At 40.6% G+C, this 20,641-nt stretch overlaps 2 protein-coding genes across 3 annotated transcripts in view; one reads left to right on the top strand and one right to left on the bottom strand.

Moving 5' to 3' along the window:
* Positions 1–2,296: 2,296 nt before the first annotated feature.
* LOC119786237 (prostaglandin reductase 3-like) lies at positions 2,297–6,548 on the bottom strand. The gene is made up of 2 exons (XM_038289453.1): positions 5,911–6,548; positions 2,297–3,362 (listed from the first exon to the last, which is right to left on the bottom strand). The coding sequence occupies exons 1-2, from the start codon at positions 6,198–6,200 to the stop codon at positions 2,429–2,431; spliced, it is 1,224 nt and encodes a 407-aa protein (XP_038145381.1). The 5' UTR covers positions 6,201–6,548; the 3' UTR covers positions 2,297–2,428.
* LOC119786225 (teashirt homolog 1-like) overlaps positions 5,674–20,641 on the top strand; it is a 48,791-nt gene continuing 33,823 nt past the window's right edge. The window contains exons 1-3 of one of the 2 annotated variants that reach the window (XM_038289442.1): positions 5,674–5,822; positions 7,954–8,064; positions 8,279–8,820. In XM_038289442.1, the coding sequence (XP_038145370.1) occupies positions 8,781–8,820 (40 nt within the window). In that variant the 5' untranslated portion in view covers positions 5,674–5,822; positions 7,954–8,064; positions 8,279–8,780. Of the gene's footprint in view, positions 5,823–7,698; positions 8,065–8,278; positions 8,821–20,641 lie in introns of those variants that run through there. The other variant, XM_038289433.1, reaches the window with a different exon arrangement.

The following is a 20,641-nucleotide window of genomic DNA, read 5'->3' as shown; positions in this document are numbered from 1 at the left end:
TAGCTGGACTAATTTTTCTTTTTTTTTGTTGTTGTTGTTATTACGAGCAGCTTCGGGGGCATGAGAATGAAAAGATTGATTGTAAGAACGTTGTTTCTGTCAGCCACTAACATGGCAATGAAATGCCGGGCGCACCTGGAGCGGCACTCGTTTCTGACAAGCTCACACCAACGCGCGGGCCCCCCATTACAAAAACAATGAAGTCCATCATCAAATATTTATGGAAGATAAAGTAGTTAAGAGTGCTAAAAACAAGTGCATTGTGGCAGCAGGTGTGAAATTATTTCACAAGCCAGGGGTGGAGGGTCTGATGCGTGGAGCTGTAGGTGGGCGCAGCAGAATGAGAGGAAACCTGGAAATATTTCGAAAGGTCTAACGTGACGGCTTCTGTTCAGGATCAGTACAAAAAGCCCAGGTGAAAAACAGATGCTTGCATACAGTGCAATGCATAAGATAGGACTTTTCTCATTTGTGCATCCGAAGGGATTAGCACAACTTTTTCTTTTTGCTATTGGTAGTTTTTTTTTTTTTTTTTTAAATCATCATTTGTCAGAATTGTCTTTAAACTATATGAACTGGAGTTGAACATTTGGATATACCTCAGTAAATCTTCTCACATTGGTTTGCTGGGATTTTGGCCCATTCCTCTTCCTCACATAACTTTGGTTACCTAGCAACAGCATCAGCTTTATCTGTGAAGGAAATATAGACCAAACCTAATTCTTTTTTGATATCCTTTATCTATCCTATAGGTATATCTATACACTTTATGAAAGAAAAAAAACACAAATCCTCAAAGCTACACATTTTGTTATGCTGTTCTTTTTATGACTAATCTTTACATCAGAAAAGGGATGGAAACATTCACTACATAACAGAAGTTAAGGTAAAAACTAAATGTAAACAATAATTATTTACTGAAGATGAGATTTCTTGTTTTTCATTATTAAAGGGATGTAGGAGTGGAAAATAACTCCATTATCAAAATATAATAACAATATAGTTTTATTTGGTGATATATATTTCTGATATATTAAAATACAATTCAGTTTATTTTTAGTGTTGCTAAGTTTCATTTTCTAAAATGCCTCCAGAAACAGGATTCTGTTCAGCTTTTATTTTTTTTTCTTATATCCAGAACATATTATATTTACTTAAATAAAGAAGTAAATTATGATTTAATTTTTGACAATATCTTCCAGCCCTGACAGGACAAATGTCATTACTGAATATGACTTCAGCATTCTTTGTTTTGATGGTTTTTTAAAGATCTGAAGAACACCAGTTCTTTTGGAAAATAAAAGGGGAAGAAGTCAAGGGGAAATATTTTTGTAATTAATTCTTGGGTAGAAGCTTTATAGCAATAACATTTGGCTTTATGGTTAGAAAAATCAACGTTTAATCCACAATTTTTAGGAATTTTTTTCCCATTTTATCTGGATCTTAATATTTGCTCCCTTTTTTGTTGACAGATTCATGGTTGGATGCATGTGTTAAGATGAGCTATTCATTCATCTCCAAATGTACTTACAGAGATTATATATAGAGAAAGACTCTAAAGTTAGATCAAATAATCTAATTTTAAAGCTAATATCAAAGAATCTACTTTGTGAAGCGTCCTCATCCCTACAGAGAAACACCATCATTATGGTCATCATTCCACATCATTATACTGCCACCACCACACTTTACAGTGTGTTAGGCAAGCAACCTCAATTTTCCTCCAAATGGAAAAAATTGTCAAAATTTTACTTGTAGTGTCAGCCAACCACAGGACATAACTCTAAGGAGTTGGCTTCTTAGTGCATTATTTTTAAACTTTAAACTGATTTTCTAAGCCTGAAACATTGCCTCTTGTTCTTCACTGAGTGAATTTTCAACCCATGTTGGTACATGATTCTCTAACCTGCTTCAGCCATAGTCTTCAAGGTCGTTTACTTTTAATTCAGAGGTGATAACAATATTTTAACCAAAACACATTCTGCTTGGGGATAGACCACCCGTGTCTTTTTTCACATTATAAGTTTGCAATCTCATTTTTTACTTGCACACAATTTTTTTTTAATAGCTTTCTTGGTGTAGGTAAACCTATGAGTTTGCAGAAAGTCATGAACAGGTTCTGTTCTGTTACTATTCTGTCATATGCCGAAAATTAAAGATTTAATGTAAAGAAAACAGAAAGCTTTGTCTTTTTTTTTTTTCTTACACAATGTAGATAAATAATTCACTGATGATACATGAAAATAGAGGAAGTAAGAATGATCAGAGTGTTCTGATCTTAACAGAAATAAAACACATTTTATAATTAAAAATATGTTTATTAATCATTTTTATAATAAAGATCCTATAATAATAGAATTTAAACTCTAAGGCCACATGAGGTTAATCACAGATTGATCTGATTTTAGTGCAACATCTTTGAGGTAAATCACAGTTTGCTTTTATCAGCAGTCGGAGGTGCCACCTCCACCACCACCTTGCCTAGATTTCTCCCTGCATACATGTAGTCCACTGCCCTGAAAATCGACTCAACGCCCACAAATCTTCCTTCTTCTGCCATATCCCCACAATCCACCTCACACACCAGCTCCCCTTTGGCAAACATCTGCATCATGCTGCTCAGGGCCTCCTTGTAGTCCCCGATGAAGTGTGGCAAAAAGAAACCCCTCATGCTGGCAGACTTCTGGAGCAGCTTGACCGGCAGAGTCCCTCCTTTGAAAGGAGCGATACCCGACGCAGTCTGGTAGCCTGAAATGAAGCCGATCACTATCAGTCTGCCCTTATTGGCCAGGCTGTTCACAGCGAGCTCCAGGACACTTCCTCCCACCGACTCGTACACCACGTCTACGCCCTTCGGGTACTCCTTCCTCAGTGTCTTGGCGAGATCTTCTGTGGAGTAGTTGATTGGCCTGTCGCAGCCGATGGATTTGAGGAAGCCAGCTTTCTCATCAGACGAACACGTGCCAATGACGTGGCAGCCGGCTCGCTTGGCGAACTGTACGGCGAACTGTCCGGTTCCTCCGGCAGCCGCCGTGACCAGGACGGTCTCTCCTTTAGCCAGGTCGCCCAGGCGCTTCAAGGCGATGTAGGCCGTGGCGCCGCTCACCAGCAGGGTGAGAAACTCCGGCTTCACACAGGGAACGGGAACACCCTCCTTCGCGGGTATCACTGTGTACTCCGCGAAAGCTCCGCCGCTGCCGAAGTAAGCCACCGTGTCACCGACGGTGTAACGAGAGCTGGCGCTGAGGCCAAGGCCGACCACCTCACCAATTCCCTCAAAGCCAGCGCCAAAGGGGGGCTTCACTGAGGGGTCATAGCGGCCTGCAGAGTAGTTGATATCAGAGGCGTTGATTCCCACAAAGCTGAAACACAGAGAATAAAGGTTTATTGTGTTAAAGGTTTAGGGAAGGAGACAGCTGTAGCATGTTGTGGTGAGACCAAAGCACAACTAAAGATGTCTCACTAGGTCATAGGGTGAAGGTACATATACCCTGAATGTGAAGGACTTAAACCTCCTTTTGTTGGACATAAAAACTCAGGTTTATTTTAGCAAAACCTCAGATTCCCTCAGAAACGAAGAAACCTGGACCAACAGGACTAGACTTGTATCAAAAAACTAATTACATGATGTCATAATTCATTGTCTCAGGAGACACCCACAACAAAACTGAAACCACTGTTGTTGTTTTTTTGTTGCCGTTGTTAAATCAGAAGACAGCTTCACCACCGAAAGGCGGCCGTTTTCATCTCGCTTTCTGTACCGACACCAGGAACAAATCTGGGAGAAAAGGAATGTATAAATAAATCATTTACTGTCTTTTAGAGCGGCGGCGCATGCTGGGCCTCATTACTGTGCATGTCACACGTGTACTTTGAGCTTGTAGATAATGCTCCTGTGGTTTATAGATGGGTAAAGATGATATAACAAAACGCCTTGATTCGACTCCCTTTTTACATCTGTAGGATCAGCCGCCTCACAGAGACATAATGTGGTTTTACTAAAGAGGTACAATTATTTGGATTTCTACAGCTGGAAATTACTGAAGCTTTTAAGTTTGCATTGATATAAACACAGAGATTATTGTGCCTACAAAGCACAAATCTGTTCAACCTGCAGCCTTTGAAACTCGACGGCATTCGCCAAGATAATGATTGCAAAATCATTAATTTTAATAGAAAATAGAAGATAATGTAACAGCACTGATATCAAGGTTTGTTGAGAAAGTGAAACCTTGATACATCCAGGCATCAAGGTACATTGATGTTCTAATAAAACTTCAATCACGTTTTTTTTAAAGGCCCACAAATTTCTGTCCATTCATTTAAAGACTTTTGAATAAAATGCCCCAGTCAGTCATATAGTAGGCAAACAGAACCGCTATGTAGGGGAACTTTCAGCATAGGTAAAAAGAGAACATAAGCAACTGATCAGGCCTTGGTCGGGTCCATACAAATTTCCAATTAAGACATGAATGAGATCAAATGAGAAAAAATAGAAAAGTCCCTGTATTGTTCCACAATGGGGAAATTGTTCTGCAAAATACCCAAAAGTAGTTTATAATTCAACAGATAATTTAAAAAAGGATTACTCTCATGCATCCAAACACACTTCTCTATTCTTTAACTGATTTTAATCTAGCTAAAAAAATGTAATCGTTTTTTTCATTACAGTGCTTTAAAAAAAGAAAAAATGTTTATATCTATAGATCTATAGATATATAGATCTATAGATATATATATATAATTGTAAATAGAAATCCACACAGTGATGTAGTCGCCTTTAGCCGGACAAAGAGGCACCTAGTTATCTTTCCATTTTATCAGCAGTTTTTAAATTAATTGTTCCGTCTTTTCATTCACAGAAATGTAAAAAAAAGCAGAAGCAAAAAGTCTAATTTGTGTGAAATCTGGAACATTATTTATGGAGAAAACGTTCTTTTAAATGGCTCGTCTACACAGTTTAGCTTCACCTTTCTCTTTCATCCACATTGTTTAAGATTACACCTATTGTATACAAAGATTAGATATGATGCTAACAAACACTGATTGGTATTTGCGGCTTGAACACTTACAGCAGATAAAAAAAGAATCACCCTGCACAGATTTATAAATGATATAAATGTAATTATGTAAAATGATTGAATTTCTCTTTCAGATTTAACAGATTCTTTAACTGCAGTTGGATGCACTCGATTAAAATGATGAAATCTTTTCAACATAAAACAGCATTTTTTGCCCCTTTATGATCACCCTTAAATCCTATTCATCAAAATGCATCAAAACTTGAAACTCCCTACATTTTCTGTCAATATAAGGCAAATCTGATAAACACTTTGATGCATAAGATGTCCATGATCTTCCAACGCCTTCATCATGTGTTGGGTTATGTCAGTGGCAGCAGGTTTTCCCCTTTAATCTTTAGAATAAATACATTTTAATAGGACAAAATCATATATGATCACTTTGATCCAGGAACCAAGCCTTTAGTCCTGTATCAAAGTGCTCAGTTTAATGCTTTTTATGCATTTAGTGTGAAACATGCATGATTCCACCACAACACACTTGGTGCTTTGAATTAGAGACGTGATGCTGCAGCTCATCTCCTGATGCCAGTCTGAGCCCCCCCACCGACTTGCAGGTTGGTGACGTAGGAAGACAGGAGGACAGGGAGAGAGAGGGAGAGAAAGGGAGATGGATTGATAGACAAATGCAGGGAAGGCGGAACTTGGAGTATCTGCGTGGTGTTTTGATTTAGATTTCTTTATTTGGGCCATCTATTGATAATGATAGTGGGGATGATGATCGCTGTCGTCGGATTTGAGGTAAGCAGAGAGCTTTTTGTAACTTCCCTAACAGCATACTGGTAGATCGGCATCGGATCGCCCCCCCAGGACAGCGGTAACAACTCACCGATTCCTGACGAGGAGCTCTGCGTCTCCGGGCGTGGGGACGGGCACGGTGCGCACGGTCACGGCCTCTCTGAAATCCTGGCTGAGCTTGGTGACCACCAGCTTCTTCATGCTGCTCGGTATGGAGGAGCCTTTGAAATCCATGAAGTGCGTCGAGTAGGACGTGTCGATGATGAAGCGCCTCTGAACCGCGGGGCGAACTCCAGGAAGCCCGTCGGTCCCTCCTGCGCGCCTCCGGCCGATAAGCGCGGCTGCGGCTCTGCTCCCCCGCAGCAGCAGCGGGTTGGACATGCCTCCGAACTGTGACAAAGTTCACGGAGCCAAACTTGCAGCAATGATCCCTGCTGCCGTTAGCCTGCGCTACAGGCTTCTTGTTTTTTTCTTTTCCTCCTCTTCCTCCTCTGCGCATCCCACGGCGCGCAGATCACATCAGGCCGGTCTGGATCTGAAGCAACGCATTTAAACGAATTAAATAAACGATCAGATAAATCGTTCCGGTTTGTAACGCGGCATCTTCGTCTAAAATCTCTGAATATAAAGGTCTGTTTTTATTTTTAGGTTTAAAACGCAGCAGCGCCGCAGCTCAGTGGGGAAGAGGAGCAGCAGCGCCCCTGACTTATCGGAGTCCCTCCCCTTTCCTTTCCTTTCCTTTCCCGGACACAGCTTTCACTTCCTAGTGCAGGCAAAGGTGCAACAAATCCATCCGCACCTCTTCCAGCGTGCTTTCTCCGAAAACACACCCTCTCACTCCTCTGGATAACTGCAAAGATTCATTTCAAATCAAACTCCTATAATAACAAAATGAAAACCATTCACAGGCGCTCATGCTTTCTAACAGTGAGCGTGGAAACCTGCAACCAGAGCTCTCTCACTGGGGATCACTTTCCATTTCACTATCATGCTGTTGTCATCTGCTCCTCATTTTCTTCAAGCGTCAGATTATTATATTAAACTATCATGTGTGTGTGAGATCCCCCTAAGTTTTTAAACTGTTTGCAAAGATAGAGGCCAGAGGAGTGTGAAAGCAAAACAACTAACTAACTAACTAACTAACTAACTAACTAACTAACTAACTAACTAACTAACTAACTAACTAACTAACTAACTAACTAACTAACTAGCACATTAATGTTATTCAGAAATAAGCTGATTTAATATCTTAGAACATGCCTTTTACAGGTTTTTAATGGTGCCCCTTTCATTATTTCATATTCCACCAATGTGCAAGAAGTTGTTATGGATGGAATAAGTCATTTTATATATAAACAAAAAATTTAAAAAAATAAACAAAACAAACAAACAAAAACGCTATTAAAAACAATTCTAATCTAATCTCTCAGCAGTGCCAGGCTCTGCACAAACCTGGACCCATGTGGCAGACCCTTCCTCTGCCGCCCCCCATAGGTACATGCATGAAGATAGAGATAGATAGATAGATAGATAGATAGATAGATAGATAGATAGATAGATAGATAGATAGATAGATAGATAGATATAGATAGATAGATAAGTTGGACTAAATTGGAACAATTGTTTGTTCATTATTGGCACAGAGTAAAACCTACCCACTCTGGCTGCCCCCCTTTCAGAACTTTCTGGATGCGTCCCTGCATGGTGTCAGGTTGTTTTCCTAAAGGGTCTCAATTTCTCTCCAAAACGGAGGTTTTGTGATTTTTAAAGCAAGGAGAGAAAGAGAGAGAAAGAGAGAGAAAACAAGACAATTAAAAAGATTGACAGGTAGGCTCCTCTGTCAGGGGTGACGCTTGCGGAGAGGGAGGAGTAAAAACTGTAGCAGGAAAAGCCACTCGATGCGTCTGTCTATCAGTTGAGACTGTCTGAAACAGCTTCCAGATCCACCGCGTTTCCCCATTTTTCCCCACCTCCTCTCCTTTCGGCAGAGCCAACCTCGGATCGCTCCCCTGGAGTTTCCGCATCTTCTTCTTTCGCCTCTTCTCTCAGAGACGCAGACGTCTTTCGATCATGTCGATGTGATCCGATCAGCTCTGATCCGGGTGTTTTCTATTTTTCTTTTTTTGTTGGGCAGAGCTCGGATGCGCCTCTCCACCGCATGAAGCTGAGATCATTAAAATAAAGAAAAGCCACACCGACTCAGTCCGACACAAGGCGTTCAAATTATCCGCACCACTTTAAAAACGTAAGTATCAGAGAGAGAGTGTGTTTTAGTTCTATTGGCACCATTATTATAATTTTTTTTTCCTCCAAAGGAGCAAACGGGAGTGGAGGGGAGGGAAGGGGAAAGTGTCCGCCGGACTGTGAGGCTGGATTCGGGCTGAGGTGTGCTGGGCTTGACATGAACCCATCTAACGCTTCTCTCTCGCTCTCTCTTCTTATTTCTTCCTTTCTTTTAGGAATCTGGATAAAGACAAGTAACAGGAGGAGGTGTGGAAATCGCTCCCTCACATCGGACCTTATTTGTTTGGTGAAATCACCTTTTATATAGTTTTGGCGTGCGTAAAAAGGCGCAGCAACCTTCCCCCTCATCCCCTTCAACCAGGACTAGACTATTATAGGGGATTTTATTTCACCAAAAAAAAAAGGAGTGAACTGAAAACTTACTTTTGGTGCTTTATTTTTTCTGTTATTAATCCGGTAATCACTTCTTTTTCTGCGTGCCAATGGGCGAAATGAAGGAAGATGATGTTTGATGGACTCGGAGGTTTCGGGAGCTGGCCGAACCCTCGATTCCACTGAAGCCGACCCAGCCATCATCACAGCAAGCAGAGAGAAAACAAAAAAAGAGAGAAGCCTGACGCTTTCTGAGGCTCAGAACGGGATGATTCCTCAAATCTGATCAGACTTTGACTCCCCTTTTAAATAATTCCTGCATGAGAAGCCCCGTGGAAGGTCACTATGCCGAGGAGAAAGCAGCAAGAGCCGCGGCGATCAGCAGGTACAGCCCGCTCCTTCCCTCACAAACACTTCCTCCTTATTAGTTTCCTCACATTTCATATTTATTCATCAAACTTCATTAGTTTATTTGTATATTTTCACTCTTATAATCGCCCCCCTGTTGTTTTAACTCACCCGTGACGCACAATTATTTGTGCCAAATTGCGCAAAAGACGCAGGAATCGGGCACTTTCCTCTTGGAAACTTCTGTTCAGAATAGGGGGGATAATGAATAATAATGAATAATTGACACAGAAAGAGAGAGAGTCGTTTTTTCCCTCTTTCTTTCTATTTATTAGAGTATTGCCATCCTTGATTTGATGCGTGATTGATCGCCTGTCATGTGGCTCTCTTTGATCTGTTCATCCCTGATAAACATCAATAAATCCCCTCCATAAAGGCAGCAGCTTCAGCCCACCAGACACCCGCAGCTCCTCCTCTCTACTATTATTATTGTCATTATTTTTTAAACGCACTAATTCATTTTTAACCAGAATCGAAAAGGCCCAAACACCCTTTAAAAGTTTCAAGTTATTTATTATTTGTTTTTGTTATAGATTGCTAAGAAATTCACCTCTGTTATTTTTCATATGAGGGGAAGGTGTGTGAACCTAAATAATATTTCTATGCTGGAGTGAATTTGGAGAAAAATCAGAAAATAAAAGAAAAGCATGAGTATAAATTGGTGCTAAATGAGGTGCGTTCATAAGGTTCCAGTGTTACTGCTAGATAAATAAATGTAATTTTAGTCTTTCTGCATGGAAAACAACATTACTGTTTGTCTGATATGCTTGGTGTTCTACAGTTTGACGGCCACAGGTAGGAAAGATCTCCTGTTGTGCTTCTCATTGGAATCATTCAACGAGCTCATGTGATTGCCCAGCATATTGTACAGTATACGGTGATTTGCTCAATCAACTCTAAATACTCTATTTTTTCTTTAAGTGATAAATCAGAGTGTGTAGTTTTACTTTCCTGATTTATTCCAGACTTTCTAGAGCAGATTTAATGTCCTGATCTATATCTATATGCTGTGATCTTTGCAAAGTGACCAGAAGCAGGGATTGGTAGAGAATCCATAAGGTTGACTTGCACTGGTTTGGGTTTGGATCTGAACCCTCTCCATCACAACCAACCACCTATTTTTTTCCCCTTGCAGCCTTTAAACAAATGTAAATGAGTGACTGGGGCTTTTCTACCTCTGTGCTAATGAGGCCGAGCCTTTGAAGTTAGGCATTAACAACTGCAGCGAACAAAAGACAGTTACAGAATTTTAAAGAGATTTTTTTTTTTATTTTTAATATTAGGTACAGAGTGGGTCGAAACATGAGGCCCAGCCACTGAGGACTTTGAACTCAGCAGGTTTTTTTTTTATCATTGTGATGATGGTGAGGTGGAGGAGGAGGATGAGAGGGACTGTGAGATGGAGACGATTCCACCAGAGCTCACTGGTGTCTCCTTTTGCCTCTCTAACTGAGCAGCCTTCCTGGGATCGCTGGCCCACACTGAGAAGCAGGGATTCGGATTTCCACTTCCAGGCTCGCTGTACTTTTCCATGCGTGTTTTAGGGAATTGCTGCCGCTGTTTTTTGGGGGGGGCGAAAAATCTATGAGAGCGGCTCTCGTTATGTAGATGGGAAGCATGAAAAACATGACAGCACTGTGACCCCCTGACCCTTCTCCTCTTACCAAAACACACACTTAAACACCACGGATCCATCCCACCTCCTGATGGTCAAAGCTCAGCAAACTTGATCTTTTCCATTCTCCCATGAAAACGAGGGTCCTTCTGGATAAGCCCCTCCACTACTTAAAAAAAATCCCCTCACACACACCAGGCTAGCCTGATGCTCCTCTGGGAGCTGCCGCTGACCTGTAGCTTCCTCTTCGTGTGCCTCTGCTCAGACAGGCCTCGGTGGCAAAAATCAAACGTCACACGTTATAAAAAAAATATGAGAGTTTCCAGGCAGATTTCTCTTCATGTCGAAGCCACTTGAGTAATATGACGATGGTATGTAAATACAGATAATATTTCACAAACAGTTGCTCAAACTTTTAAAAGTAAATATTTTAGGATACTTTTTTTTCTATAATTTAGAATGATGAATTAATTTCAAAAACAAAACACATGCTTTATTTTTTTTAATAAATATATTTAGAGAACTTTTGGGGGTGTTTTTGCTAATAAAGTCAAATTGAATCGAATTGATTAAAACCAACGCTCCTGTGGATTCAACAAATGAATATCTGGATATCTTTTTTTTTTGTTAATATTATTATTAAAAATATATAAATAAATAAAAAAACAACAAACAAACAAAACAGAAGTGGAACCAGGTTGGTTTTTCCAAACCTACTTGGTGCTTTATATCCACCAGAGCCCAGGCGTGTCCTCCTGTGTGACACCTGCAGCTGTTCCTCTTTGGTGAACGACTTTGTTTTCGAGGTGATGAAGACGAGAGAGCGAGTTGAGGACAGAAAAAGGAGTGGCTCCTGCCTTTCATCCGAGGCGGGCTCGGATCGGCTCAGAAAAGGAGTGCAGATCAGATAGTCGCTCCTTCTTCTTTGAAACATGCTGGTTAATTATAAGACAGACAGTGTGTGCATACGTGTGTGTGTGTTCAGCTTGCAAAGAGTGCATAAGGGGTGCTTGTGGTGCTCGTTGAGGAGACGGAGGGGGGGGGGGGGGTTGGTTGGATGTAAGGTTGCTTCCTGTTGGCTTCATTAGAGAGAGCCCTAATTATCTGCAGAGCTGATGGATTTGTGACAGGCCCTAACGATTAATGCTGACAAATTCAGTAAGGTGTCAAGTCCGCAGCTGCCTTGATGTAATCAAGTTGATATTATACAGTCCCCATAGCCCCTAGTGCAGCACCAACTCAATTTACCCTCGCAGGTGACAAATGGACTTTGCTACCTGACTAATCACATCAGGAGACAATGCCAGTTAATGACCTCGGTCTAACCCCCCCCCTCCCATCCCAACACTCTCATAAGGTCGTAATAAGAGAGCGTGGACCTGCTCTGACACGTCCCCAACCTTATCCTCCTTTGTTTTGATTACACCTCGTTTAGGTTGGAGTTTTAACGACGCGTTTAAATTCCGACTTGAAAAGACCTCTACGTTGGAAGGAAGGATATATTTCAGCTGTCGCTCAAGATTTAGGAAAATTATTGTTATTATTCTTTATTAATGACCCAGCTCAGGCCTGTTGTAGCCACTTGATACATCAGGGCTCTGAGGGTGATCCTATAGGGAGCGTAGATGTCCTAGTGGGAGTTTTTTACATTTTTTTTGCATGTGTTGCTTGTAAATCAAAACAGTTTCCATGTACTTCAGCTGAACAGACACACGTAGGCTCCCTCCCTGCAGCCCGGTTCGCTGAAGGCCTCCGGTTTATTCCGAGCCGGAGAATCGCAGTGCCCAGGGATTAATGATTTTGCATGTAAGGGGCCGATCAGATTACACAGCGACCTTTGTGCTCCTGGTCAGCGATGCTGTTATGTGATAGTCCTTCTTCAGAATAATCAGTGGGTAGAGATTTATTCCCACCCCCTACCCCCCCAAACACACACTCCAACACCTTTTTTTTTGCACCAATCCATCTAAATAGCAGTTTTTTTTCTTTTCTTTAAATTTTTGTGTAGTTGTATATATTAGAATGAGCTGCTACTTTTCTACCTCCTTGTTCCCTCTGGAAAGGAATCAGAGGGTCTCAGACTGCGGACATTTCCAAAAGCTTCCCAGTGTCTGAGTCAAATGTTGGTGTTTGAGCTTCTCGTAAAAAAGGGGTCTGCATGTGTGTGAAGGAAGCAGAATGAGACACGATGGTGTGTGTGTGTCTCAGTGCTGACCAGTGTCAGTTTTCCTGGAATGAATAACTCAAACGTGCAGCAGCGACCACGCCAAGTTAGTCATCCTCTTTAGCACGGCCAGCCTTCACCCCCCCAGAGGAGCAGGAAAACTAGTTGGAACAGTCTTGGTTTTCTCCTGTCTGGCATATTTTCAGCCCTTTCAAATGAAAAAGACTTAAAATTTGGACCACCTATTGATCCATTGCTGCCTGTTCCGCTGTATGTTTCCAGTTTGTTTCATATAGCCTTTTATTCAGGGTGAGTGAGTTTGGCAGTCGCTACCAGCGAAGGATTATGACTGTGTACTTAGCAGGTGGGCTTCAGCTGAGCTGTTAAATAGCCACTTTTAGCTCCTGCACCACCCTCTGAAAACGATAGTTTGAATTTACATCTGGGATTCTGGAATGTCAGAGGTCAAACATGCTCAGCTTGGTCCTTTTAATGCCTCAAAGAACCACATGTGCCCTTGCAAACCTTGGGCTGGAATGAGATTGCCTGCGATGAAAACTTTCAAAAAATATCCTCTTGTTTCAGTATTGTTGCAAAGATACACAATAAAAAATCTACCATGATCTGAATTCTTTTATTTGGAATTATAAAGAAAAAAATTACTTTTACAGCTGCTTTACTGAAAAAAAAAATCATTATGCTTATTACAGTTGTAATAAAGTCATTTATTGCACTTATTACAATTTTATAATTTCAAGAACTTATTTCATGTTATTTTTCATTTGCTATGTTGATTACACTGTAAGCCTTCAGTCTGCTGCTTTACAGTTACGCCACTTTTAACTTATCAGCTGTAATCTTAAAACAAAGTCAGTATATTAGGAATCATGGACAGCACCCAGTGTGCAACAGCATATAGGAGATGCTACTTTTTTCTAATATTCTTTGTAGCAAACCACAAATTTAAAGGTTATTCGCGTATTACTGATAAAAGAAATCGCCGCTCAGCTTCAGAACAATCTTAAAGGTTGCCATTTGTAGGAAATTTGTCCGCCTCAAAGATCTGCCTATATATATATATATATATATATATATATATATATATATATATATATATATATATATATATATATATATATATCAAATGAAATGTAATTGACACATCTTTCTTTAGGTCTACAAATCCCTAATAGGGGTGGATCCTAAGAAAAAAAAAAAAAAACGTCCCATTTAACTGTGTGAGGAAGCTGATCTTGTACAGAAGGAATAGAAATGGCGTTTCTGTGCAACAATTCATCAAGTACTTAAAGAGTCCCATCAGTTAAATGTGGAAACAACTGGGACTTCTTTAAACTTGAGCCTTGTAATCTAACCTAAAAGTTGTAGTATTTTTCATAGTAAGCATTGATAGTGGCAGTCAGTCTAGATGGAGAATCAAAAGGAAAAAAACAGTTAATCTTGGGGTTTCCAGCCTACAAACAGTCAGTAAGGTTAGTCTTCCCATTGCACCCTGGTACCTGATTTTATCTTTTTCTATTTCTGATTCTTTCTGGGGTGTTCTCACTAAAATCTTGCCCCCGGGGGCACGTTTCTTCCGTCGCCTGCAGTCCTCGCTACACTTAAAACACACGCATGCACCATGAACCATAAACACTGTGAGACGGTCGCACATTCACAGACACACACCTATACCTAATGCTTAAGTGCAGCCAGCATGTCTCTGTGGGAGGTCATAATGGAGGTGGCTTAGTATGATGGGAAATCATATCATTAAAGCAGCCAGATGTGCTTTGTTGCCTGCCTTGCAGCACATAAAAACAGCAGCAAGTCATGGGATCTTAACAGAAAAAAAAGGAAAAGAGAAATCCAAGTCTGAGAAAATCAAGTCTGAAACAGATAGAAAGCAGCCCTCTGGGACCAGGCTGACAAGCAGTCTTACTGCTGACTGCCATAGAAAAACAATTTCCACCCAAATAAAGATTTTTTTTCCTCCTGTTTTTTATTTTATTTTATTTTTTTTTTTTTTCAAATGTTGCAGCAGCAGAAACAAACTCTTTTTCTCTGAACTTTTTCCAGAAATTCTGATAGGGAGCGAAAAGCTTTGATAAATTGCTTCCAGTCACTGTTATCAGCTCTCTGCGAAAAGTGCTTAATTACGATGTAATAGTGGTGTTGTGCTGAGTGATTACATTTTGTTAAGGGTCCACAGCAGGGATGTAAGACTTAAGAGCTCATTAATAGAAAAGCGTTGATATATATATATATATATATATATATATATATATATATATATATTATTTTTTTTTAAACTTTTTTCTTTTTTTTTTTTTCCTCCTCCGGCACACAGTTTGAGACATGAGGAAGATAAGAGGGGAAGTGTTCGAGAGAACTAGTCATGCAACATTTAAAGCCCAAAAATTGATATTTCAAATTTTCTTAAGTAAAGTATTACATTAGCTGTGGGTAAATTTGCTTTCTTGATCAGCCTCGTGTCTTCTCAAGAGGCTACGAGCAAGTCTGCCAGAACCAAATTTAACATGTTACCACTATCAATAAAAGATGAGCAATTACAGAATATTTTGTCTAATAAGTATTTGAATTCCTTAGCGTTGGGAAAAAGAAATAAATAAATAATAAAAAAAAAAAAAATCATGTAGCTTACCCACTCATTACATCAGTTAGTAGGGGGAGTGAGAGGCAGCACTTTGATGCAGACAAACAAACAAGACAAACGAGATGGGTCTCTTTGCAGAAGAGCGAAAAGCCCATCCAGGGACACCAAAACCCCTGTGTACTCCTCCCTCTCCCCCATTTTCTTCATCTTCCAATCCTCCTCATCTCTCTGCCTCTCCATCTCTTTTACACACCCTTGTTTCCTTGCGCTCCCTCTCCTCCTTTTTTCCTGCTTTTCCCATTTCTCTCCACTCTTCCTTGATAGATGTTTAAAAGCAAAGAGAAACTTTAACTTTTCATTTACAGAAACTTCCGGTTCTTTCCTGTGCTTCACCAAGCAGAAGCTAAAGCGAGACAGAGAGGGAGTTTCCATTCCAGTTTTTGGGGTTTTACACTGTTTTCCCGCAAATAGCGGATTATCCAAGCGTGTTTTGGTAACACTTAGGGACGAGTAAATTTGGGTCCGTTTTCTTGATGTTGAAGCTCCGGGGTAAGGATGTTAAATGATGGTCTTGGGCGCTGGCAACATCAAGGGAGGTGGTGTTTATTATGGTTTGTTTCGGTGCGTGGGAAGGAGTGGGAGCCAGGGGGGGGGCAAAGCTTTTAGGAAGGATATCTAAGATGACAGATGAACGGGACGACGGACAAATTCTCCCACAACAGCTGTGACTGCCGCCATTATCCTGATAGGTGTCAATTAAGAATTACTGCCTGGCCGCCCGAGTGCCCCTCTGGACTCACACACATGTCCCTCCATCCCTCCATAACCCCCCACCAACCCCTCCTAGGTCCAGCTGTCGACTTTTAAGGAGAATAACCCTCAGATCTACAGTTTCCCATCCCTTAATCAATAGCTGGTTTCATGATTGTCGTGCAAAGAGGGTCCACTCTTTTTAGATGCCTCATCATGTTCTACCAGTAAACCCATCCAGAACCAGAACCTTGCATTTCCATTTCATCTCTGGTTTGTTTATAGATACAATCTGCACATTTCTAAATTTACCTTAACTTGCAAAGTATTATTTAGAGACTTTCCCACTCTCCTTCATATGTTGATGCGATCGCCCTAAAGAGAGAGTGAGAAACTCTCTTTCCAGAAATGGAAAGAAACACACCTTTGATAATCCACCAACCCACAAACCTGCTTTTGGGTTTAATTGATCAGGGGCTCCAGTTAAGCTTTTTCTTTTTGACCGATTTCTTATCTTATAATGCTGTTTGGTCTGATTTGTAGAGCCCAGTTCTAACTAGCAATAAAAATGTATCACGATATAAGCCTTTCATAACAGCTGATATTCATAATTGTTTAATAATGTTCTTTTTAACCTATTTAATTTGAATTTAAATTGTAACCCTATGACCTTTAACCTTTAAAAACAGGTCAGCTCTCCTACCATCTTTAGCACCCATAATAGCATCTGGATCTGATTTCAGTAGAATTATTGAAAAAATATGTTGAATGTACTTTAGATTGATATTGATCAGTTGTCTGTCGTGTTTATAATAATATTTTTTATTTATTTAAAATGAATTGCCCTAATTTTAACCATATTTCACTAAAGTTCATAAAAGAGAATGAAAATATGCCACCAGGTCCTTCGTAGAGTTTATCATTTTTAATTATGGTCAAGTTAAAAGTTTAAACAGATCCTCCAGATTTAGTTATCAAAACTAATCCTTAACTTTCATTCAGTTTTCTAAAGGTAAAATGCCAGATTACATCCTATAGTGACAGAAATTGTAGAGTTATTAGTTTGGATGCCTTTATTGAAGGGGAGAAGATGGTCCGATTTTTCAGTATTTGACCTGCTGATCTCAGATCAGAGCCAAACAAGGGAAAATCGACCTGATTTCGATGTCCGACTGAATGATGGATGCATTTCTAGTTAACAGCCTCATGGTGGTTTTGCTGCAAAAGAAAGAAGCATTATTCTAATTGGCATGTGCTTCCTTGATTTTCTGAGTTAATGAGGGTTTGGGCATTGTGTTAGTGTGCAGTTCAACTTTTCTTTATTTGGAAAGCCTTAACAAAAGGAGTCATAGTAGGAAAGTCAGTAGGAAATTGATAGATGGAGGCATGAGGGATAAAGGGTGAAGCCTATATGCTCTGCGTACAATATGGAATTCACCCTCATGTTCGGAGCTTCTGTGATGATGTGCCATCCCGTTGACTCTGTAGTTATTGCTCAGAGTCTGTAATGAATGCAGTTTTCAGCGCTGGCGCAGAGTAAACATGGGAAGGCTTCAATCGGCTGAAGGAGGAAGCAAAAACAGCAGTGCTAAAAAGCAACATGAGAGCAAGCGGGTATAAAAAAAATAAAAAAAATGCTCCCCAGGAACACACAGATAGATTTGCATGTTCACATGGGAGTTAGACTTTTGGATTTTTTTCTTTTCCTCCCTAGAAATCATTTGCCACAAAAAAAATACCCGAGGAAGATGATATCACTGTTTTCTTTTTCTCTATATTTCTTCCTTCTACTCCTGCTTTATTTGCATATCTCTTGTTTTAAATAAGGCAAAACCCTCGGAGAGATTTTTTTTTCTTCCTCTAGCTTCGGCCGTTTTCATCATGACAAACCTATCATCTCCTCTTTTATTTCATCCTTTCCTTAGGCCTGCCTACATTCGGCCTCACTTCAGCATTATGCTGCTCCGAGCGATTATCAGACCTGAGAATATTTTCCATCCCCATGCAAATCACCTCACCATGCTCTCTTATCTGCCCCCGCCCCACCCGAGCCACCCCAAACCGTTTTGTGTAATCAAAGTAAACGGCAGCTAAAGCGAAACGGGAAACGCTCTTTGTGGAGATGGATGGAGGGATTAAATATTAACCGGATGCGGCCGACTTAAGGCGAGTGTTTTACATAGCTGCCCCCGCCACGGATGCCGCACATTGATCCCCCTCGCCCCGGTGCCTTTACGTGTTTGGCTGCCTGCCGTTAATTTTTCACCATCAGCTCACCGGTTGGGCCTGGAAAACAGAAACAGAGGGAGAGAGAGAGAGGCCGATGAGTGGTTCAGCCGTCCACCTCCAGCCCCCCCTGCCACCCACTCCTCTGCTTTTAACATGGGCAGGTGAGATGGATGATAGCAATTTGAAATTTTGTTTGTGCGTGTGATCATGGAGATTGTTTTCTGTATTACCATGGTGTAACAATTTCAGTGATTAATTGAGGCGAATGCTGGGTTCTGACTGGATGAATGGGGTTGGGTATGTACAGGCTGTTGGGGGGGGGGGCTTTCAGAATGTCCACCATCTTCAGTTTGTGAATGTAGTGTTTATCAGCTGACCTTGACGTCCGAAAAAAAAAGAAGAAAATTCCTGGTTCAAACAGCAGCACGCTCCCCAGATCCAGCCTCCACACACTGGCCCTTCTGTCGTATCGCTGCCTTCATTTCCTCTTTCCTTCCTCTGCTCCAGCTGTGATTAAAGGGAGCTAAATCAAACCACTCAAGTCAAACTTTTTGCACCAAAAAAAAAAAAGAAAAAGAGGGGGAGACTAAACAAAAACAAAATGGCCACAGTGGCTTCACTATTTGTGCTGAAGGACATCAGAGGTAGGAATGCTCCTCCAGCGGCAGCGGCGCTGCAGGTTCTCACTGTGTTTGTTGTTTACATGTGTACAGCAATATCCTGTGGGTAACAGAGGCAGCTTGTTAGTGAGGGAGAGGGGTGGGGGTTCCGACCAGCATCCTCTATCCTGCCTCCATCCCCATGCACACACACTCATGCACAAAGTTGTTACCCCAGTGCGGGTGACAGCATGGTGAAGGCCCTCTGGCATTTATAAATGTGTCCTCCCTGCAGCAGAGAGACCCCCACCGCCAGCACTCCCCGTCCCTCCCTACGTCTCCTGCATGCACCCTCCAGCAGGCGCACTCATCTGACGAGGTCGTAGGCAGGTCGTGACCTCCAGGTGGCCGCAGTCTGGACTGTGCAGGTCCTTGTTTGCTCTCTTTTGTTGCTTCTCTTCTCGGCTGCAGAATTCGGGTGGAATTCCAGTTCAAACAAACAGGAGTCCCTTTAAGAAACAACGTCAGTTTGACAGCTGAGATGTTTCTCACTGATTAGGGTTGCCAACTGACCCCAAATAAGAAACAAATTAGGTGTCTAATTTAATTTAGGTTTGTTTTAAATGTTTATAAAATAAATTATCTCACATAAGAAAGATTAAATTAAATTCATAATGTCAATAGGGTGGAAGACAAAGCCTGAGTAAGATGCATCTCTTTTTATTTTCACAATTGCCACAAAACAAAGATGAACATTTTACACCAGATTTATAAGGCGTCAGTTTTTGCAAAACTCTCAGTTATAGTTTATTTTTACTACATTTTCTGTTTCCTTGAACACATTCTAGCAGAGATGGGACCAAAGATCAGAATGTTTCTCGTCAAAGCAAAGTCCTTCTAGGAAAGTCATTATTGTGAGAACCGATGCGGTTATCTTTCATGTTGTACTTTCAAAACTTTTATTTTTTTCAAATAAAAAAGTCGCTGAGTAAACCTGCTATGTAGAACGAGGTGATCAATAATAGTTAAATCCTCAGCCAAGAATCCTCCATTAATATTAGATTATTTGTCGCAATATTTTTGATACTTTGGAAAAAAGATGACAAATATTAACGACCATAAAAATAGAGTTAGCATCGCTTTCTGATCTTCTAGTTACTGAAACGCTCTTTTTTAGTTTTTAATTAGTTTTATTATGTTTCATAACATGTAGTTAACAGTTACTGTCAGCATGATTTCCAATTGTCTTATATCAGCTAACGCGTTGTTAGTTATAGTAGTATGAACCCCAGCGAAGGGTGCTTTAAACTAAGGACTCTTATTTTGAAGGAAAGGGCTGCACATAATGTGGAAAGAAATACCTGAGGTAGTTATTACATTTATACTTCCCAACAAACTCAGTGCAGAAGTCCTGGAAATTCCTCATAGAGGTTTCTCAAGGAAAAACTGGAATGAAAACGTTCACCTTTTTTTATGCACAAACTGAATCTAATAGCAATTTGAAATTTGGAGCGATCACACAATAGCTGTCAGAAGCCAAATAGGTCAGCCTGGAAGATATACCAAATACAAGCAGAGCTTTCTAACCAAGGCCCTGATTTGGCTGCGTGGAGAAAGCTTCTGGTGCGCTTCCTGTTAATTATCAACTCTTTAAACGTAAGGTTTTTTGAATACTATCAAATATTTGTCAGGCAACAGAAAAGATCACACTGCAAAAAAATCTAAATCTAGATAAGTAATTTTTTTCTTTAAAAAAGTGCATTTGTTCTTGAATTTAGAAGGTTAAAGAAACATTTTGCCAATGAAACAAGACGATTAACATTTAAA

The sequence above is a fragment of the Cyprinodon tularosa genome, unplaced genomic scaffold, assembly GCF_016077235.1.
Source record: "Cyprinodon tularosa strain WSP-4 unplaced genomic scaffold, ASM1607723v1 ctg107, whole genome shotgun sequence".
In the NCBI taxonomy this organism is placed as follows: domain Eukaryota; kingdom Metazoa; phylum Chordata; class Actinopteri; order Cyprinodontiformes; family Cyprinodontidae; genus Cyprinodon; species Cyprinodon tularosa.
Note: the sequence above shows the minus strand (reverse complement) of the source record. Positions and strands in the feature narration are given on the sequence as shown.